General features: G+C 37.8%; 1 protein-coding gene across 1 annotated transcript in view; it reads right to left on the bottom strand.

The window, feature by feature from the left end:
- The window catches only part of COL5A2 (collagen type V alpha 2 chain), a 114353-nt gene that overhangs the window by 2826 nt on the left and 88503 nt on the right, over positions 1 to 23024 (bottom strand). The window contains exons 23-52 of the mRNA XM_062610014.1: positions 22867 to 22974; positions 21986 to 22039; positions 21163 to 21261; positions 20439 to 20492; positions 19826 to 19924; positions 19663 to 19716; positions 19513 to 19566; positions 18969 to 19022; positions 18354 to 18407; positions 17983 to 18027; positions 17063 to 17161; positions 16101 to 16208; positions 15932 to 15985; positions 14185 to 14238; positions 14010 to 14063; positions 12951 to 13004; positions 12010 to 12117; positions 11847 to 11900; positions 11452 to 11505; positions 10237 to 10398; positions 10021 to 10128; positions 8880 to 8987; positions 8639 to 8692; positions 8208 to 8315; positions 8030 to 8083; positions 6579 to 6686; positions 5656 to 5709; positions 4854 to 4961; positions 2618 to 2909; positions 1855 to 2042 (exon numbers count right to left, since the gene is read on the bottom strand). Of these exons, the coding sequence (XP_062465998.1) occupies positions 1855 to 2042; positions 2618 to 2909; positions 4854 to 4961; positions 5656 to 5709; positions 6579 to 6686; positions 8030 to 8083; positions 8208 to 8315; positions 8639 to 8692; positions 8880 to 8987; positions 10021 to 10128; positions 10237 to 10398; positions 11452 to 11505; positions 11847 to 11900; positions 12010 to 12117; positions 12951 to 13004; positions 14010 to 14063; positions 14185 to 14238; positions 15932 to 15985; positions 16101 to 16208; positions 17063 to 17161; positions 17983 to 18027; positions 18354 to 18407; positions 18969 to 19022; positions 19513 to 19566; positions 19663 to 19716; positions 19826 to 19924; positions 20439 to 20492; positions 21163 to 21261; positions 21986 to 22039; positions 22867 to 22974 (2658 nt within the window). The remainder of the gene's footprint in view (positions 1 to 1854; positions 2043 to 2617; positions 2910 to 4853; positions 4962 to 5655; positions 5710 to 6578; positions 6687 to 8029; positions 8084 to 8207; positions 8316 to 8638; positions 8693 to 8879; positions 8988 to 10020; positions 10129 to 10236; positions 10399 to 11451; positions 11506 to 11846; positions 11901 to 12009; positions 12118 to 12950; positions 13005 to 14009; positions 14064 to 14184; positions 14239 to 15931; positions 15986 to 16100; positions 16209 to 17062; positions 17162 to 17982; positions 18028 to 18353; positions 18408 to 18968; positions 19023 to 19512; positions 19567 to 19662; positions 19717 to 19825; positions 19925 to 20438; positions 20493 to 21162; positions 21262 to 21985; positions 22040 to 22866; positions 22975 to 23024) is intronic.

The raw sequence follows: 23024 nt of genomic DNA, 5'->3' as shown, positions 1-23024 counted from the left end.
GAATTTTAGAAACATCTATCATTACCATAACCCTTTCCAGACATGACTAGCAGAAGCCCCATTACATGGTTTCTTTTGTAATATGCTACCAGTTAAGGACAAAGAAATGTAAACATCCTGTAACAGGGGCCATTTTGGAGAATTTTGACCATAAAACTGTGCAGCTAAACAACTCAAAGGCGGCTGGGCCCCCACAAACACACCAAGTTTTGGAATGAATTCTGCCTTGTTTCAAAAAGGGATTCAGTAGAAGTTAAACCTCACATATGAAATAGTGCATTAGAGCAACCTAGGTAGGTTGTAGGTAAGAAACATCAAGCACAGAAACCCCTTTTATAGTGTATCTGCTATACTGCAGCTTCAGCAACTTGTTTTCCATAGGCTTTGTAATGTATTTAGAAGCATTACAAACAGCCAAAGTTTAACAATATAAAAATTAACTATACATTTGCATATGGGCTTTATTAACTAATTAACTTTCATAGAAGTTTGACAAATGCTTTTACAAAGAGCCAATGTTTCTGTAAAAAAAAAACAAACAAAAAACAGAAGCTATTTTTCTACTAATAACAAAAATCTGAAATTCATGAGGGTCTTTTTTTTCTCCTTGTAGTGGTTTTATTTTATTCATGCTTTATGAATCATTGCAACATAAAAATCTATAGTCAAGACTTACTAAGAATGTATACTTTTCACTGAAACTGGAGAAGAAAAGAGAAAATCTCATACATTGACACTGCTATTTTATACAAGATGTTTATCCTGCTTAACAGTCTTAGACACACTTATTATTTAGAATTCATAAGGAGAGCATCTGACTATTACACAAATACTACCATTAGTTATAAAACCTGACAGAGTTTTCAAAAATGAAATACTCCTTTATAGTATTCCTGAAGATATTTTCTTCCTCCAAAGAGCATCTGACTTACAAAACCCCTATGTGTAGCTCTGCAGGCAGCTGAACATGAGCTCTGACATCTTCAGTCATGGTAAGTTCTGCTGAATTTAGTAATAACTGAAAACATCTCAAGAAACCAATCCATACCACATCTGTTCTCAATATCACGTGTTCTCATTTGTTCAAGTTCTGAGCTGTTTTCAGGAGTCCAGTTGATAGCAAGATAGTTTTTTACTCTCCAAATACTAATTTTAAAGATATTTAATTACTCCCTAATGAAATAACAACTGAAAATATTTTCTGTGGTTTTGATTGGATAAACTAGGTATAAAAATAGCAAAAGCTAGTTATTATGTATTTTTCATATCATAAACTTCTGTTATTTGTCAGGATCATAAAGCTGTCTTTGAGACGTTAACACAGCGGGAAAACGCAACAGAAAACTGAATGGAATTTTTGTCTGCCTGGAGACTGATGCGTTCAGCATGGACTATCCTGACACATGTGGTAATACTCACACTTTCTTTAAAAACTGATTTCTAAAGTTAAGTTTTGTATTTTTTTAGGAGTAAAGAGTTTTCCATAAGAAAGAGTAGAATTCAACTAAAATGGCAGTGGCTTAAATCTTGCATTAGGGTAAAAGTACTTTTTTTTAAGGACAAGGATAGTGAGTTACTACAATAGATTGCTAGAAATGTTGATAATTTTTGGATCAAGAGAAATAAATCTCTTCCAGCAGTGGTACACTTGTAGCCAATCCTGCCTTAGATGCACTTGAATTGTTTTTCCAAGCTCTTTCTCTATTTACTGTATCATAATAATAACCAATTGAATATAAGCCAGTAAATCAATAGTTATAACGTTCTGACTGTAGTAGAATCTGCCCAGAACAGTAGATGAAGCTCAAAACCAGAAAGAAACAAGTTTCACAGAAATTTTATATATTTAATTACCTGTGATCCTCTGTTCATATCAAGGCCATACCAAATGGGCTTTAAGTCAGATGACCTGCTGGCCCACCATGTTTTACGTGGTATAGTAGATGGATTTGCAGAGATACAGGTCTCTCCAGTTTCCATGTTGCAGTATACTTTTATAGCATCTTCAACACATCCTTGGTTAGGATCAATCCAATATTCACCTACAAAGCACACAAGAAGTTTCAGAAAATGGGGCAAAAACCTGGTAAGGCCTGCTACAAATTATCTCTAACTTTGTTCCGATTTATCTGCATATAATCCATATAAATTAGGAAAGCTCCTAAATGGCATTGTTAGAGCATTAGCACCTATAAACTGCTAGTATGGAGCAGCAGCATCAGCATAAGAGAATTCTGGACAGAAAGCATTCACAGGTTGTCAGCCCACAGGTAACATTTTGAGCTAATAGCAATTAAGTAAATATTCACAACTGGTGTACCAATGTATCTCTGTCACAATATAAGCAGAATTCCATGGTAATAAGCCTTTCTGAAGAAACATTTCACGGAAGCCTAAAATATTTCAGATTTTAAAATACATTTCAATAAAAAACCTGAATAAATAAATATGGGATACATCAGCATATATAATTTATTGGCAAGAAGAAATACATTTTTGTGAGACATTTTCAAGCTCCTAGTGTGAATGTCGATTTAGGCCATCAAAAATCTGTATTACATTTTTTTTCCAATGTACAAGTATATACTGGAAACAAGACAGCATTATTTATACACACCACTCTTCTTGGATGGGTGGCAAAGCTTCAGGTCATCACAAGTCCGTGCTGGGTGTTTCTCTGACCCATCCGGGCTGCGCATAGTCTCAATCTGGGTGCTCAGTGACTTCAGTGTGGCATGGACTCCTGGGTCTGTTTTGTTATGGTCATCTGGGGCTGCTTCATCTTCAGTGAACTCTGGTAGAGGATCTGCCATAGCATCATCATAGTGTCCCATAATGTCACCAATGGCAGCAGTGAGGTGGCCTGGAGGTCCTGGAGGACCAGGGGGGCCAGGATCCCCTGGAGGACCCTAAGGTTAAAAAAAGAAAAGGGGGCAATAGAGGCAACAGCAGAATAAATACTACACAAAATGATAGTGTCAGTCACCCTAACGCACAAGGAATATTCAGATACAGATAAACAATTCCCATTTCCAGGAACAGGGGTAAGAGATTAGAACCGCATGTGAGGTACTCTCTCTGTTTCATGCCTTTTCTGCTTTTCTTAATACCTTGCTCAACTTCATATCACTCATCATTTCAGACTTAACAGCTAGAAGGAGTCACCAAGGAATGGCCTCAGTCCATTTTTTGTTAAGCCATCTGTCCCTCCTTGTTCAAAACCCTACCCAATGACTTTACTTATTAAAGTAGAAGTGATTTTTAGAGCAATTGAAAAATTTTGCTTCCCCTGAGTCACCACAGGTACATTTTAAATTAGTAAAGCTTGGATAGCAAAGTTGGCACTAGAAACATCTTTACATTCATCCTGCACAGTGCTGAGATTTCTGGCCACAGATTTGTGAGATAGGATCTACATCATCCTAACTTGGCAGAACAGGTGTTTTCCTGACTCAGTAGATTTTCCCAAATGATGGGTTGTGAGGTCCTTCTGTCAACCTGACTGTGACACCTGGGGTGCTAATTGAGTCTTAACACAGAAGATATCTGTTAATAAAACATTATCTCCACCTGCAGGTTCTGCCAGCTCTTCTTTGGCAGCAGAAAGTCTGTAACATACCTCCATTTGAAATTTAATGCTCTGGCGCATCAGACAATGTATCAGAATGTGGCATTTCCTTTGAGAGTAATTAATTCACAACTAGTAGTCCAAATGCTTACCACAGAGCACACACCCAAGTTTACACACTCTGCGTGTGACAAATGAAATCTCAAACTTTTATTTCTTGCTTTTGGTTCCAATTTATAGTTGCATGCAATCCACCATGGAAAGTAAAACTAAAAATACTGGTACATGCTATTTCTTGTACTGTCTCATTACACAGATGAAGTAACTGGACACACAATCTTGCGCTTTACCACAGACTTTTCATTCAAGTCTTGGTGCCTTGGCAAAAGTGGAAATACTGATAATTGGCAGAAATTGAAATGAAAAAGGGATACTATAAGCACATGATAAACACAGGAAACCTTATGTCTTATGAGACAGAATAGCAGCAGAAACTGTCTTCCCTTTCTCGCTATTTTATTCTACCTTTTCCGCTTTTTCCCCAAGAGAATCATTCATGTGATCATCCTGATCACACTGTTCTCAAATCCCTCTAATTTTCTAATTTATCTTCTTTGGTATAGCCTACCTTATGTTTTACGGCTTAGGGTTTTGTGAATTGGTAACTGTGGAATATGGATGGGGTATTTAGCAAAGGTTTAGGATTTTTTCCAAAACAGCCAATACATTTTTAACTGTCATGGTTGGTATCTGTAAACCCCAGATCAGCCTGAAGATCAGCTGATATGAGTGTCAGAGTTTGGGCTGTTCGTTTGGACTGAAGGATTTCTTTAATGGATGATGGAGTATGCTGCTAGCAATCAGTCACATTGCTGTTCTAATTTAGTACCACCTTTGTGGGACTACTGGCTTTGAACAACTCCAGATTCCACGTACACTAAATGACCTATGCTTAGGCCTGAGGTTTTAAAACCCAGCCTGACAAACAGCTATGCTGAACTGCAGATCCGTCAGGATCCAGTGAGGTAACTGCAGTAGTAGCCCCAGGCTTGCCTAAGGAGAGCAGAGGTAGATCAGACTGGGACTGTCACAGATCTGGAAGATGAAAATGAGTAAGAAACAAGCCCTTTCAATACACAGGTACTCTGGCTATTTGTTAGAGAAATTGTATTAAATCTTACCATTTGTCTTGAGCTCAGGGATGTTTGAGGAAGTGGTGCAATGGACTGTAAAAAAGCCTGATAATTTAAAGGTAACCTTTTCCCTCATATTCCCATCAATTTACCTCAGGTCCGGCTTCTCCTACACTCCCTCTAACACCAGGAGGCCCAATTGGTCCAAGTGGACCAGGACTTCCATCTTTGCCAGAAGGACCAACTGGACCTGGAGGACCCTAGGAAGTATAAGAGAAAGAAGGAATGTATTTTAGCATTTAATAACAAAAAAGCAGTTTACAAGCAATAACTTTTCAGGAAGCAAGACAATTATTTGTGTCTATTACAAAACTTTTAAAAATCACCCTTTTACTTCTTCTTTAAAAATAAGAAGGCAGTTTCAATGCTGGTGTTCTGAAGTGAATCACCTCCTTGTACATACCTTGGATCAAATGTATACTTTTTTCCTGTTACAGGAAAACAGTTACGTGGGTTCAATTCCAGGTGCTACATATACTGGAGTAGTGCTGTACACCCACACGTATATGGACTAAGAGACAGACTGTCACTTAGAAAAACCAAGGGAAGTCATTGTTCTCCTTTAATTTTGGGTGAATGACATACGCAGGGGTATGACAGGCAAGAGTAGCAATTAGCAGAGCTGCCACATATATGGCTTTACATTTGCTGCAGCAAAATTGTCTGTAAAAAGAGACTGTAGCCCTGTAGTTATTCTGAAATAATTTTTTTTCTAGCTATAAACTACATCAATGTCAATTTTACTACATTAAACAAAGTAATGACTCTCAGCAAAAGAGAGTAATCACTACATGATACTGAAGTCAATAAAAGTCAGTGAAATAAAAGTGAAGCAGAAATAAAAATCTGACTTGGACAAAAACAAGCAAGAAAAACCTTAAACATAATACTCACCCGAGGGCCAAATGGGCCTGGAATGCCAGGACTGCCCTGTTCACCAGTAGGACCCTAAAAAGAAGAAATTATCATATCATTGTAACGTTTAAAGCATATTCCTTTAGTTTTAAAGAATTAGGGTGTGATATATACAATTCTGTAGGAATAGGATTTTAATATACATAAGCTATCAGTAGCACCTTTCCCTCAATTAATTTTCATTTTACTGTTCTCTTTTGTCACAAAGTAACAACTATTCACAATTTAGATTAAGAGAATTTACTGGTGCTTGTCTATATCTAAAGTTGTTTCTGCAGAAAGGCTTTGCTTTCATAACATTTAGAATCAGACTGGCTTACAAAAGAGTAACTGACAGCACTACTATGAAGTGGAAAGACGCTTTGGATGTGGGGTTTTCTTGCTGAATCTTTTCTTGCATGTTTAAACTTCCAGCTCTTGCACAGAATCGGCGAACAAATGTAAAAAAAAATTAAGATTTCCACAGCATTTCCGTTCAATTGCCACTGAAATGATGAAGTTTTTGAAAATATTACCGAGATACTGTCACAGTACTCCTAGGATTTTGCATTTGATTCCTTGACTGTCAAGAGTTCAAACACTGGCAAAAAGCATTTCACACTCTAATGTACTTATCTGAAACTATCAACTTTTGTTATCAACTTGTGCTGACAGGTTATAGATTCGGTGACTGAACAAGAATAGGAGAACACATATCTTGCAAAGCACAAGTTTACTTCATCACGCAACAGTATTGCAAAATCACATTAAAAATATTAACAAGTACAGACAGGTTACTCACAAACACCTTGGGGGGGGGAAATAACTCATATTTGCCTTTTTTTCATTTTAAATAACTATGTTCCTGATACATTATTTAACTATCAAGGAAATAAAATGATAGTAAAAATAGAACAACTTACAGGAGGACCTGGAAGACCTTGAAGACCAGTGAAACCCCTGTGTCCTTTCTGGCCCCTGTCACCTCGATCTCCATTGTCACCTTTGTCACCACGAGGTCCTTGGGGACCCTGTAAAGATCAGTGTTGAAATGTAAAATTCTGAACTGAATAAAATCCCCAGCCTCAAAAACCTCTCACTCGCTTTTAGACACTGCATTCAGACCCCCTTTACTTCTAAAGCTAGAAAGAAGGTCGTGCTGGGGCAACTCCAAGAACTAATTTTTTTACCAAAAAAAAAAAGTAAATAATCACAGAAAACAGTACTATACTTAATTATAGTCTAGCTGTAGTAAATTTAGTCTATTTAGCTTCATAATACAGTCACAAAAAGCTTGCAGTAAAGATACTAAATCATTTACCTAAAATTTGTAAGATTGAGAATTTTTTTTGTCTTATTGAAATATGGCAAATGATTTTTGCAGATGAGATTGAAATATTGTGGATCCCTCACAAATTCATAATGATAAAACATAATTTCAGTATGAAATCCTCTATCTTGCATCTTCACTTCTGAGAGCTCCTTTCACCTTCACTATGATTAAAATACAGCTGAAGTTCCATCTCTAACTAAAGACAATAATGTTCAGGCTCCCCAGTACAAATAGCTTGGTTCTATTACCATCACAATTTCACTCTTTCTATTTTTGAAAGTTTTAAACTTTTTATACTAATTCAAGAATCACCGGAAAACACAGCTTCTGCTTTCAATTCTGTATTTCTCAGACCAAACTGCACGCTAAATTTCTCAATGCCAGATTCCAAATAGCTTATCAATGGCATTATTATTACTAACTACTCAATAAACCCTTCCTGTACCTCATATGACATCTGCTTAGGGACAGGACAACATTCTTTTGAATTTCTCAAGATTCCAATTAATTTTTTGTTCCAAGCTTGGATTGTAAAAGAGTTATGTAATGCAAAAAGATGGGTTTTCTTTGTTTTTCTATTTGGACTGAAGTCAACCTCCTGAGTTTCATTAAGGCAGTTTCATGGAAACAGGTGATTTTGTTATATTTTTGCCATTTTTGTCAAAAAACATGCCTTTTTGTTCAGCATTCATTTCCTTACCCGTTATTTGAATTGTCAAACACAGACTCCAGCAATTTGCTAACTGAATTCCTACCATCATCTGGACAGCAACAAACTCCAAATAAATAGGCTTCCAAAGCATTCATTATATCTTTGCAGTGTTGCTAAAGACAGCTAGAAAGACTAGTACATCCAAATAGATTTGTACAGGTTTGCAGCTCAGAAAACTACCTGTATCCACTTGCAATCTGAACACTAGAAGTTGAAGCCCTCAATAAAAGTTGAGGCCATGTTTAGCATTCTCATTTAGGTTCAACTTCTCATGCACTTTCCTTTAAAAAGGAACTCAGATCAAACCACAGTGACCATGGAGTACTTACAGGCAAACCTCTTTTTCCTGCACGACCTGGGGGACCCATCGGCCCTCGAGAACCCTACAAAGATTGCATACAGAAGATATGTGAAGCAATGCACAAAAGCAAACACAAGTTTGTTGTTCTGTTGCTGTTTTTTTTTTTAATTTAGGAGGTATTTAAAAAAAAAAAAAAAATCACTTACAGTTTCACCTCTTTGACCCGCATCTCCTGGAGGGCCAACAGGACCTGGAGTTCCTGGGCCCCCTGGGGCACCTGGTAAGCCTGCAGGGCCAGGTTCACCACGGTCACCCTGCAGAAGATAATTTCAACATTATTGATCTAAAGAAGACTAGACTAGAGCAATGCAACAGGACTCTAGCATTGCTGACCTATTTTGTATCAATTAGAATCCACAAAGATATTAATTCTGTAAGAACTCAAGTCTGAGTTTGTGGAGACAGGTGTTCTTAGCCAGGTTTCCTCAACTTTGAAAGGCACTACTTACTCAAAGCTGTGAAACAATTTCAGAACAAGTTCTCCATTTAAGTTAACTGAATGGAGAGAAAATCTACAGTAAGTCAATAATAGAATGGAGATTTCCAGAAGTGACTTAAGAAAACAATATATTCTTACACGTTCTCCAACTGCTCCATCTCGTCCAGGAGTACCGTCATTGCCAGCAGGTCCCTAGAGTTACAGAATAAAAATAGAGAGTATTGATCAACTCTGTAATTTTGAATTGCCATAAGAACTAGAAAGTTCTCCACCTCTAACTTCAGGTAAAGGAGAATAACCGCTGGACTGTTTTTTTTGTTTGGGTGGGGTTGGTTTGTTGTTGGAGTTTTTTTCCATATTATGAGGTTCTAATACTTACCTCTGGACCAGCTTCACCTACAGGCCCAGTGGCACCTGATTGGCCAATAGGTCCTGGAGGACCTTTATCACCAGGTGGTCCTGTGGGACCTTGTTTTCCTGGTGTCCCCTGGAAAAGGTGAGAAATGTATCAAAATTCTAATCACAAAACAAAGCACAAAAAAAAACTTGCTGCCTGCAAAACACTACTCATTAATCTAGTCTGAAGTACCATTTTTAACTTCAAACCTGACAATGAAGGAAAATGTTATAGATTTTGAATATATATTTAATTCACTGTGTAATTTTAAGCAGTTTAATTGTGTTATCTGCCTTTGAATAGGCTTTTATTGACTAGGCACTGAACTTGAAATTGGTCTATCTAGCAGCAAATCTCTTGCACACAAACTCTCCTGATATATCAATATGTCTGATGGCATTACCTGCAATAGGTAATGTCTTTCGCCTGGAAAAATATAATGTAGTTTGAAATAAGTAACATGACGTTTTTGTTGCTGTTATTGGAGTTTTTTTGCTTTTGGTTTGTTTTTTTTTCCCTCCATTTCAACACCAACAAACCTTGTTAGCATGAAATAATTTCTGGCCAATTTTATCTATGAATTGATTTTTATTGATCCAGTGGTAATGGCAGATCCTCCATACCATTCTTTTTAATAATAGTCCATTTAATGATTTGATCTCCTGGATCATAAGGCTATCCAATAAATATCTATAAATCCTACCTTGAAGAAAAGAGAGCGCAAATGGCAATTTTGAAGATGATAATTCACAATTTATGAAATAGCAGTTATAGAGTATTTACTTATATTCAATGACCTTTGGGAACCTAAATGAAAAGTCTGAGATTTTTTTTTTTTTTTCAAGTTTTTAGTTTTAGTCAAATAGGAACATTGTGGCTAGAAGTCTTAATGCCATTAACCACTTACTCTTGATCCAAGCTGAAACCTTCCCTCATGGCAGAAGCAAAATCTTCCACCTCATGCACCTGCCTGGGATTTAACTATTTACTATTCCCTCTATATTCTCTCCTACAATTGGATTTTTCCAACTTTCTCCTCATGCTATGGGGCACTATGTTCTGAATCCCACAAAGATTATGAGAATGCCCCAGCTGGTGGCATATTGACTTGGTTGTTACTTACTGCAGGACCTGGCAGCCCTGGCATGCCTCTTTCCCCTCGTTGTCCTGGCATACCAACAATACCTCTTTGACCAGTAGTTCCTGCTGGACCAGGGGGTCCATCCGGGCCCTGAAATCCGCAAAGGATAAAACATTACAGTAGCAATAAGGGTAAGTATCAATGAGAGCAAACCTAGAGCTGGCCAAGGAAGAGTTAGTAACATCAACCAGGACTTACCGGCTGCCCATCTTCCCCTGCATCACCCTTGTCCCCAGGACCACCAGGAGGCCCAGCTGGCCCTCGATCTCCCACACGGCCATGAGAACCGGGATCACCACGAAGACCTGGGGGACCTTCTTTTCCTGGCTCACCAATAGGCCCAGCAGGCCCTGAAGCTCCCTAGGAAAATTAAAACACCTCATTACATTGGACCTTTTTCTGATCAGGACAACCAAATTCTAAGGATTGTGTTTTGATTAACTAGAAATGTGCATATGCTAAAGGAAGGCCCAAAGTGTGAATGAGTTAAAAGCTTATTAAAACCTTATTAGTTCATAAACAAGATGAAACAAACATCAAATTATGTCCAAGCTCCCCTCCAATTTGCAATTCCAAACTCCTTTCTTATGTTTTTTTTTTTTTTTTTTTTAACTTCGGGTGTACAACTACTGCTAAAAACCTCACCTTTGCCCATTCTTCCCAATATCATCAAGCTAAAGTCTACATTCAAACTTTTAGTTTATATAGTACAAATTTGCATTTTAAATGGACCTTTGTTAACTTTTCAAATACTTTTCAAAGAGTTCACATGTATATTATGCTTTCCATAAATGTCACATTTTGATAAACTCACAGTGAATGCAATCAAAACATTAAAAAGCATAGGAAGAGAGTGACAGTTTTCTGTGTGGAGTTGGAGCCTTACTTGTTGATTGACAGATAATCTTTTCGTGTGTGTGTTTCTGAAAATGTTTAGATATAAGGAATTCTGTGGGGTTTTTTTATCTATTATTATTCTTATTTATTTTAATGGATTTTATGATCCACCAATGAAATAGCCTGGTAGGGGGCCCTTCCTTTCCCAAAAACTCTCCTAACTTCAGTCACCACTGAAGGGAAAGGAAAGTAAAGTATAAAGTGCAAGACAATATAGGTTCTTGTTTTGTTCCTGTAAGCAATTAAGTCATTAGAGCAGCTCAAACAACTCGAAGCCTAATTACAGTGTAAAATCTTGCACTAATTTGGACACACTGACACCAGATCAAGCCCAAGACTGATGACTTTTATTTAATACAGTCGGATGTAAGCATGAAGTCACAGAAGTCAGTGCTGACAAGCTGTTATCTATAGCATCAGGCCATAAAACACTTCTTTACCTTTCCTGCTTTATTCTGTCTTAAAGTTTTTAAAATTTATAAAACACACCTATTAGGAATATGAAACTTGACTTACAGTAGGTCCTGGAGGCCCAACTCTTCCAGCAGATCCTGGGAATCCAGTAGCACCCTAAAAAAAATACATCTTAATGCCAACTTTGTTGCAAGAAATACAGCACTAAGTACCTCAGATGTTCTCAGTTGAATTAGTAAGCAAATAATAATTATATATTATAATTAAGTTAATATGTAATATAGAATATATTATACATTATTATATCTAATGTTATTATATGTATTAAATACTATAGAATATATAATACATAATAAATAGATAATATTGCATATTACATGTTATGTAAGTAATTGTAGACTGAAAATCAAGCTGAGATGAGGAATGATAGACACATTATATAAAATTTCAGGACTAAATTATCTGCAGCCAGGCCACAAAAAGTAAAATTTACTTACAGGTGGACCCTGAGTTCCTCTACCACCTTTCAGACCAGGAACACCTGGAGGACCCTAAGAGGAAAGGAGAATGAGAGGGGTGATAGTGAACACCCAGAACATTTTTTAAATAAGCAAGATCAGCCTATGCCACTGGTTCTCCGATTATGTTACTTATACTCACTGGTGGACCAGGAGACCCAGCAAGACCCTGTGGTCCTGGAGATCCAGCATCTCCTTTCTGTCCAGGTTCTCCAGGTTCACCTTTCACACCTGGCTGACCATCAGGGCCCTGTAAGAATATTTAGGAAAGAAATAATATATAGGAAAGACATTAGGTCAGAGAACAGCAAATTTTTCCAGCCTAAAAAAGTAATTTTGTATGGCATTTCTAGAAGGCAAAAGATAATAGGAGAATAAGTCAGCCCACAAAACACATTAAGCATTTGCTTAACAGTTAAGTTGAAGAGAACTCTAACAGTTCACCACAGTCTTTAGAAGATCACAGATGAGATTTTCTGAACAGTCTGTGAAGTCAGCATTTCCATTTAAAATACTCTCTTATCTAGCTCACATTTTTCTTTTCTTTAGATTTTCTATTTTCCTCATCATCTATTACATATTTAAAAGTAAAAGGGACTAAAAAGGCATTGTCTTTTCTAGTGTTGCTTTTTTCCCTCCAAAGGAAACAGGTGCCTGATTTTTTTTGAAAGGTCTGATACAGAGTACTTAGGCTGTGGGAATGTTTAGGGTATTTAGTGGAAAACTCATAAACCTTCCATTTGGTCCATCAGAGCTCATTCCAGCCTTCACTACTCATGGCACAAATCTTTGCTGCCTTCAGTAGATGACACTTTATAACTTGCCTCATCCTAATCTCAAAGGAGCAACAAAGCATATTCATGAAAATATGAAATCTGGTGAACAATTACATAATTTTATCAACAAAATCACTTTTCAACTGTCTAGGGTATTTATTGGCCCTTTACCTGAAAAAGAAACAGCTCTTTCTGCAACAAAAATGCTACTCACATTCCAGAACACTGCAGTATTACTCATAATGAAGGAAACTAAGCATGTCAAAGCATGACTAAAGGGAACTCATTAGTGTCACAAAACACATACCGGGGGACCAGCAAAACCAACAGCGCCAGTTGGGCCATTTTCTCCTCGGGAACCCTGGCCAAAAAAAATTAGAATAATTGTATTTAACAATTTTCTTTCTAGATACAGAATAATTCACAGAAGGATGTTAACTATTTGCTATCATAAACATGCTAACACTTTTGCTCTATTAATCAGAATTAACTTTTAATCATGAAATAAACAATGCTAACTGTGATGTTAACATCTGCCTCGTGTTCAAGACTATATTTAAACTTTCAGAATTTAGAGATGGAAGGCATAAGCAAGCACTAAAAGCATAGTAGATGAAATTCTGCTCACAACTACTTCCAGAGATGGCACAATTAGCTGAAGAGTACATATTTTATGCATATTCCAGTGAGATAGACTGGGAAAAAAACACAGTAGTTCAAAGATGTATTCTTCTGCAAGATCAGAATGGCTACGAGCTGCTTCAACTGAGCTTTCCACACAACATTTGTTTGGAAAAGAAGGAGCTGAAGGCTGCCAAAATCCAGCACTCCCTAGAGGGGTGGAAGCTGTTCCAGTTTATACTGGAAATAAGATTGCTCTGATTTATGACAGAGACATAATCAATTCCAAGTAGTATGAAGGATCTAGAAGGGCTGAGCCTCTAATTTCCTAATCAAAGTCAACCCTTAAAATCACAAATTAACAGAATATGACAAGAGTTAACATAACTAGAGGAACTCAGGTATACCTCTGCTCTTTGTCCATCTAGACAGTTGTATGTTTACAGTAGTATCTGGTATAGGCATGCTTTGAACAATTAAAAGTGGTGGTGCATTTTCAGGAGTGAGGTAAATGAGGGTAAGTCTCTGTAAATTTTGCCATAACACAAGTATAGGGCCAAGGGAAAAAATATGCTACTTGTTTTTGCAAGTGCACAGCATCAAGAAAGAACTACAGATTTTATCTACAAAGGAAGGGGAGGAAAAAGAGGAAAACATATCAGCAAATGAGACAAATGGCTGGAGTCCGGATAAGTGTTATATACTCTCAACTTATGTCAGTAAAAAACCGAACATGTTTACTCACAGGGTTTCCACGGGAGCCAGGAGGACCAACTAGACCTCTAGGACCTGGTTCACCCTTAAAATTAAATTAAAGGTTATTATTTCCCAAGTAACTTATTTGACAAGTAGTAAAAGTGCCAATAAAGTGTGATAATATTGAGAAACTTCAGTCGGGAATTGAATAAAAATCTGTTTACCTTTTCACCAGTGGCACCTGCTGGACCCATTGGGCCTATTGGACCAGGAAGACCCTTTTGAAAAATTAAGATGAAAAGAAGTTAGAGAAGTTGTGCTTCAAAACAGTTAATTTAAATCTTTACATATGCTAGTATTTCCATACGATTTTTCATTCCTTTAAAGTCTTGTCCTTTATCTCAGAAAACTTGTTGGGCTTTCTTTATCTAAAACTGACTTGAATTCCCTCTCCCAGTGACCAAAATCCCACATCTCAAAGGACCAGCTTTCCTTCATTCTCTTTTTCACTTACTTCATCTCCTTTATGTAGTGCTTGTGCATAAGGCCAGTGATTAAAAAAAACACCACACCGGCATTATTTTGCTCTCTCAGGAGAAAATTCAGTCCTTTTTCCCCACTTGCACTGAAGCTCCTTCTCTTATGCTAGTATTTAACTGTTTCAATTATCTTTAAAGTGTCCGTCACTACTTCTGAAGATTCACTGATATGTTGCAAACTCCTCAAGTGTCCTTTGTCTCTTCAGGGGCTGTTAAGTTGCAAATTTTCCATTCAGACCCACCAGCTCCACATAATGATCCTATAACATTAACTATATTACCTTCCTGAATATTTAGATATCCCAATTACAGTTCTCTTTAATTAGAAGCAAAATACCAAAACTTGCACCAAGTTTGTCTTGAACAAAATTCCCCCTCCCACAAAAGAACTGGTCTGGAACTTAGTTCAAACTGTAGAGAAATATAGAAAAAGAAGGCATTAACAAGGGATACTGTAATGCCATTAATGCTCTAGTGGCCGTTAGCAGAAATATCTGCAGATACCTGACTATAGAATAGGGATGTACATTTAGCTCACCATTATTTTACCCTCTCACCAGTTACTGTAAGCTAAGAACACACCTTATAATGCCTAAGAACTATTTTGTATCCTTGGATAATATCTGACTTGTATAACTCATTCCAGCTCAGAGATGATATTTTTAAGTTAGTGCTTCTGTATACTAAGGTTTCACCAAAGACCTTTTGCTCTTTTAACAATAAGTTTAGCCCAGGCAGAATCCTTATCTTTTGAATGTATCTCGCTTTGCCAACACCTAGCAGTTAGTACTCCAACTGGTTTGCAAAACCCAGGATCCTCAGATACATGAGATTCATGTAAAAAGTAACTCAACTTCTGGGAAGAAAATATGGCCAGTGTATACACAGCAAACCCAGTGCTTTGGGGATTATTGCACAGCTGGTCTATGCAGAACAGCATAGGTAATATGACTTGAAGAGATTCACCATGTTATTTATGCATAGGAGATTCAAAGCTTTACAGTAGAGTCAGTGACTTACTGCCCATATGGGGCTTAGTACATTTACTGGAATTTCCACCTGTGAAACTCAGGACAGACCATGGGGAACTCAGTCCAAACAAGAAGGTGGCATCTGCCTTAGTACAAGAGTAAGAGCTGGAAGGGCTGCTTTTTTATTATATATATATTCTGCCTGTCCCTTTTTCAATATTTTTACTATAGTCAGCTTAGCTGAATCCCAAATCAACACACTACTTCTGGAAATCCTTTGATATCTTAACTCTCACTATTGATGATACAAAATAGGGGTGTGGGACACAGACATCCCAAGCCACTCTGCACATAGTATCACCATGCTGAATAGCATTTAACTCCATGAGTTGAGTACCCTAGCAAAATAAACAATCTGGTGAGTGAAGAACAGGTCTAAATAGGGCAATGGATTTACTTACTCTTGCCCCGTCGTTGCCAGCTGTACCTTCAGCACCCTTCTCACCTACGCCACCCTATGGAAAATATACAGAAAGCCTCAGTTATGACACTAGATGCTGAATACCCTGGAATAATTGCAGTATTAAGAGACTGGTGACTTGACTCAAGACAACAGAAAAAAACACTTACTCTATCACCCTTGGGGCCAGGTGTTCCAGCGATCCCTCTTTCTCCAGGCATACCTTGAAGTCCTGGTGGGCCTGCATCACCAGGTGTCCCACTAGGGCCTGGACTTCCCTGAAGCAAATAAAGAACAAGTTGCTGTCTATTCATCTGTGAAGTATCTTTGTCTCCAGGCTACAGAACACACTGTGCCTGTGTTAAAGTCTCTAGGGCACTGTTTTAAGTAATAATTTTCTCTTAAATTTGGACTTTATTCATGTCCAAATACTTTTCCCATTGTGTTACTCAGGAAGTTCAGTTGTAATACTGAACTGTAATACTGTAGTCCTTCCAAAGACATTATTATTTACTTAGTGCATGAGAATAGGCAAAAAAAGAAACTCCAGCATCTTTCTACCTTGATGCCACATGGTTCTATTACACAAAGTAGCTACAGCTAGAAGTTGCCAGGAGCAGAGTTGCTGTATTTATGCTTTGCTTTTCAGAGCTCATGTCTCACATTACTAGAGACAATCCCTAACTGGGGTGACCTTCTTAAGCCTAAGTAAACAGATTGCAGGTGAAAGAAATGCATGGTGTTTTCAGCATTTTCTTTTAAATGTTCATCCCTGCCAAATGTCTTTATGTAAACTGAAATGGCTCTTAAAACATTGCTAGAAGGTTTTCTGCAGTTCAGAAACAGATTTGCCCAGTTTTACTGAGAAGCACAAAAGCCATTCTAAACTTCAGAACTATATAAATTAATACAAAATGTGATTTCTCAACATTTTAGTATCTTGCAATTTATTAATATTTTTATACTGGTATAAAAATGGATTTTATGTCACCCTAAAGCCCTTTTCATGAAAGAGATCTTGTTTATACGAGCTATCCCTTTTATAATGAAAAAAACCCTCCTCTATGTTTGCGTGCATGAGCAGTATCATACATTACATCACTGCAGCAACACAAATCTCCATTCAGCTTACCTTTGGACCATCAGGACCATGGCCTCCAGCCATACCCTTTTCACCCTGGAGTCCTGATGCACCTGGTTCTCCCCTCTCTCCTGGATTGCCCCGTTCTCCCTGCAAAATAGAAAATTATTACTTATTTGGAAATTAGGGTTCAGTTCTGGTAGACAAAATCCTAAATACACTGTAAGTGCAGCACTGCTATTTGAACAAAGAGCCTGTGATCAAGTTCTAGGAGAACTGATCAAATAAAAAAAAAACGCTTTTTGCTTTTATTGTTAAAGGTAGGGGAAATAGCATGTTCAGCCTGGAGAAGAGAAGGCTGCATGGAGACCTCATAGCAGCCTTCCAGTATCTGAAGGGGGCCTATAGGGATGCTGGGGAGAGACTCTTCATTAGGGACTGTAGTGACAAGACAAGGGGTAACGGGTTAAAACTTAAACAGGAGAAGTTTAGACTGGATATAAGGAAGAACTTTACTGTGAGGGTGGCGAGACACTGGAATGGGTTGACCAAGGAAGCTGTGTTGTCCCTGGCGGCGTTCAAGGCCTGGCTGGACAGAGCTTTGTGTGACATGGTTTATTGCAAGGTGTCCCTGACATTGGCAGGGGGGGTTGGAACTAGATGATCTTAAGGTCCTTTCCAACCCTACCTAGTCTGTGATTCTGTGTTGTTCAGCAAACTAAAACCCATCATTTCATAGGTGTAAACCAAATCGTTTAGCAGCTAGTACTCAACACCACTTCATTAGCTACAAAACCATTAAAGGTGGTAGGTTTTACAGAAGCCATTTTAAAATGTATCCATGTTTACAACCATTTTGTTGGTGGGGAAAAAGTAAATAATCACTTTAGCTGTTGAAGTCCACATTCTGTATCAATTGGCAACCTCAGAGAACTGTTACAAATGTTTAAACTCTGATAGAAAACACTTACCCTAGGGCCCAATGGACCAACTGCTCCAGGATCTCCAGGCACACCCTAAGCAGAACAGAATTCACCATTAGAATGAGAGCATTACTTATGAATAATGCCTTACAGTTATGCAAGTTAGAGATAAAAAATTAATTTCCAAAGTGCTATGAATGTAGATGGCTAGTTCTATTATTTGTCCGAGACAAGAGCAGAGTCCAAATCAGTCTGTCGGTCAGATTCTAGAAATTATTTTATCCAAAAAGCAGTCCTCAGACAGCTTTCAGACTACATCAGTACATATTTTGAAATAGAGTGGGAAATTAAATTACAAAGAGAAAAAATGGTAAAAGTACTTCATGAAATGAATTCTTGTAACATTACACAGAAATTACCTGATCACCTGGCTTTCCTCCCTCACCTGGAGGACCTGGTGGCCCAGGTAAACCCTGTAAAAAAAGTAAAAAAATGATAACTAAGATGGTAGGAAATTATGTAAATCCAGGTTTAACTAAGACACCAAGAATATCAATGTAATATTATACCCCATACTAGAGTATGTTGTCAGAGACCCCTAAGAAAAAGTTACATGAATACTGCAGCAAAGTGGCTTTCCTCTTCTAAATGGCAGCCTTTCTTTAATGTTAATTTGTAGGACAAAGGTGTATCAGCCCTAAAAATAAAGTTCTCAATTAATAGAGTTTGACTTAATTAATATTCTATTATCAAAACAATTCTTTGGCTCTGTATTTGGCACATCTTTGGAAAGTCTCCAAATTAAAACAAAAACAACAAAGGTTCTCTCAAGGGATACAGAGCTGGTATTTAAGCCTTTGCCAGTTCAGTTTAGCACACAGCTGATGTGAAAGCTAAGTATCACTCATTACTCTTAACGTTGCTGCCTTAGTTCTGAAGTTGTGTTTTGTTATACATCACTTGCTCAAATTTTTCCAATTGAAGTTGACATCGGTTTTTAATCTTTCTTTAAAAAAAAACATGAATGCACATACCTGAAAACCTGTAGGACCTGGAGGGCCTTGTTCTCCTCTTTCTCCTGCTAGACCCTACACAAAAGAAAGTAGTAAGTATATAGCAAAGGAATATAGGCAGGCCTCAAAATTTTTCTTCTCTCTGAATATGTATATTTTCAATTATGTGTTTATTATACATTTTTACTTAACCCCAGGACAGGGCATACCCTATCTAAAAGATGTAATAAAATGTATATCATTTCTCTAGGATCCTCCCCCAGAAGTTCTATGCTGGCATGGAAACACTCAGTTCCATTGAAACTAAAGAAGTTAGGAGTATGAACTATGAGAAAATTTTGCTCCTTGCCCTATTTTTTGTAATGGTCAGTAAAAGGAATTGACCTACTAATATATTATTAAATACAAAATTTCCCATTTTCTAGGAAAAAAATTTCTTTAAATGTTCTTGTAATTTTTTGTTTGGAATCAACAACTGGCATGAAGATAGATAAAAACAGAAGCAGAAGAGCAGTGAATGGATGGAATGACTGGCAGGTAGGCAGAGTGGTAAAAGCTGACTTACGGGTGGGCCAACAGGACCAGAAGGACCAACTTCACCATCTTTACCAGGGGCTCCCTGAATTAAAAATGGCATAGGAAGTATTGTATAGTGAACATATATAACAGAAAAGCATCATATTTTGTTATCATTACAAATAGCAGTCACACTCACTCTCTGTCCTGGGACACCTGCATTGCCTGCTTCTCCGGGTTTTCCAGGATCCCCCTGATTTGCAGAGTTAAAAATTACTGCATTTAGATACTGTTTTCATCTATTAAGATATATGCAAATGTTTAAAGTTAAACAGATCTTTAGTACCAGGTGCCATACTCACACTACTACCCTTTGGGCCAGGAAGGCCCATGCTGCCTGGCTGACCTCTGATTCCAATTGAACCTGCAGGACCTGGACGTCCATCTTCCCCAGGAGCACCCTGCAGAGATAAAGCATTTTCCACATTCGATTATAAATGTATTTATTCTTATGAAATTATTTACCCCTGTAAAATGCTTGTGTGTGTATATATATATATATATATATACAAACATTAATCTAGTTCAGTGCTACAGTTATCAATCAACATGTTTTTAAGGCAGACACAGCTGTAGCCATGCTGCTGGATTTAACTAAATATTATGCAATTTTTATAATAGAGCCACTATGTACAGATACTTTAGTGTTTTCTTGAAGAGACAGTTAGAAAAGATACTGAGTTCAGGATGGCTTAAAAATATTGCAGCAGCTGCTGAACAACAGATACTGCTGAAGAGGCAAAACTAAACATACAGTATCTGCACTAATTTTGGAGCCAGGAATCTAAGGCGAACAGTTAGAAGATGAACTTGCAGAAATCAAGAAAACTGAAATCAATAAAGTAATTTCAGGGAGCTGGGACCCTTGAATTAATCTGGCATTAACTGAAAATACTAAGCTTTTGTGTCACTTACCAGGGGGCCAAGTTTTCCTTCAGGGCCTTGAACACCTGGATTTCCTGTCAAACCCTAAAAGTGGGAGCAACATTGATGTTAAGGTTCTGCATATAATTCTAGAACAATAGAGAAATGCAAATAAATGCAAAAGATATGCTCAGTTACTACCATGTATCAAAGTTGTTCATCTTTGTCTTCACTTTACAGCCTCATCCCTCACTGTCTTTGATCTTCCTTTTTCCTATTCTTATTTTCCCTATTCTTGCTTTTACACCTCTCAAGCTCCTCACAGGCTCATCTTTAGTTCTGCCATTATCTGATCTGTAACATCCCTTTCTCTGCTTTTGTGATATTCCAAATTCTCCTCAAATATTTTTCCTGAAAAATTCTCTAGATGACATGCACCACTCAACTATCAATCACCAGTTTAATGAAGGTTAGACTTCAATTAACTTGGCCCTTAGTTCATGTTATCTGTGGCAACTATGTGCTTTACAAGCACACCCCCTTCAGTTCCACTGGCTGGTCCTAATCAAGGTTATTTCTCCTTCTTCAGAGGCAAGTGGAACGTGTGCTTACCAACATCAGCAGGAAGACAGACATTTTGGCCTTTACCCTTTAAATAGCTCCACTGAAACAAGTCTGTCCTTCTATAGCAGCTTCTTAATTCTGCAAAGTTCATTGTTGCTTTCTGAAAATGAAAAATGCTGTCGTTTATAGTGTACTGCTATTAGTTTCTTACCCTTGCACCCGGGAGGCCAGGTTCACCAGGACGCCCAGGATCTCCCTGACCTCCTTTAGGACCAGAAGAACCTGCAGGACCACGCTCCCCTTGGGCACCCTAGAAAGATACCATTAGGCTACAAGTTAAGAGGTGGAACAGCAACTGTAAGGGAAGGTTAAATAAAACAGGTATCTTCTATTAAGGATCTATTTTTTTGCAAACAAGAGTTCCAAATAATTAATGCTTATTATTACTACTACTATTTTTTGGAATTATTATTTAAAAATTGTCTCTTCAATTAAAAAAAAATATTTTGGGAATTTTAGAATCCCTGCATTTTTACCAAGTCAGGGATTTACAGAAACACTAGACCAATAAATATGTGAGTCAGTTTCCTGGAAGTGTTAAAAAAAGATAGGAAAGCCAAAGACAGATACGCACATCCGTTCAAGGGACAAGTCTAGGAAAAACAGTCCACACACAAAGAAAAGGCTTTCATACAGTTACCTGCTACAGAGCAATACATTAAGAAAAAAATAGTAGAACAGGTCAAATCTATCCATATTTCAGCAGGAGGGAGCATTAAGTCAGGGACAAGCAAGCAAAACTGAACATCACAGGAACTGAAAGTGATTTTTCCCAAATAGCTTTTAGCCTCAAAACATTCAAATCCCTTTTTGGCACCTATCAACTCCTTTTGATCCTGCTTCCAGTGATTTTGAGGACCTGCCTACTTGCCTAGAAGCACACATTTTTAAGGGAACTCTTTCTTTCTATGTATCTCCATGTATGAAAATTTAACAAATGATCCAATAAAAGATGGACACTTTAATTTCATTACCTTTGGTCCAGGCAAGCCATCAGAACCTGGAAAACCACGGTTACCAGGAGCACCCTAAGAAAAGCCATAGATATGGGATGATTATCTTAATTTTTACACACCTTATTGAAAATAAAGTACTAGATTTAGGTCTTGGGGTTTCAGTTCATTTCCTTACAAATTCCTTACTTCAATACTTTAAACTTGTCTTTTTTACCACTTGGAGTGGTAACAATGCCAGTGCTTCATTTACGCATGCTGAACAACTCCTTCTATGTGAACAGTCTTATTGAAAGCAAGGTGACAATTTGTACAGGATTAAGCAAGAAATCTGAGATTTGCCTGTCATATCTCCATCATTTATCCTACCATACTGAGGCACTGAATCCAGAAATGAAAGTATCCAGTATAAGAAAAAAAAAAGATAACTGTCCTAGGTTCAGCAGGAGTAGTCATTTTTCTCCTTCTTAGTAGCTGGTGCAGTGCTGTGGTTTTAACTTTCAGCCTGGGAACAACACTGATAACACTTAGTTGTTGCTAAGTGATGTTTACTCTGACCAAGGACTTTCTGAGTCTCATGCTCAGGAGAAAAAATGACTGCTACTGCTGAACCTAGGACATAGCAGCAGTGGTTTGTGTTTTACCTTAGTTACTGGACTGTTCTTATCTCAACCTGTGGGTTACACTCTTCCAGTTCTCCTCCCTATCTCTCCAGGAGCGGGAAGAGGAAGAAGGTGGGGAGTGACAGAGCGGCTGCGTGGTTCTGAGTTGCTGGCTGGGCTTAAACCATGACAAACGGTATGAAACTACTGTTAGGAAAATAGTTGGACTATACCCAGAATGAACCTGCGATAAAACTTGTGGTTAGCTCAACAGACATATTAATCCTTTGGATTGCTTACCCTCTCTCCAACAGGACCTGGTGGACCTACTGACCCTGGATCACCTCGAGGACCTCTTTTCCCTTCTTCACCTATAGGGCCAATGGGACCCTGAGCACCTTGTGGGCCCTAGCGAAAGTAAAATATTTTAAAAAGACAAAATTACTGTTACCTTACCA

Source organism: Pezoporus occidentalis, unplaced genomic scaffold (assembly GCF_034315485.1).
Source record: "Pezoporus occidentalis ecotype Australia unplaced genomic scaffold, CSIRO_AGI_Poc_V1 ctg143, whole genome shotgun sequence".
NCBI lineage: Eukaryota > Metazoa > Chordata > Aves > Psittaciformes > Psittacidae > Pezoporus > Pezoporus occidentalis.
The sequence above is the reverse complement of the archived record's forward strand: the minus strand, read 5'-3'. Positions and strand labels throughout refer to the sequence as shown.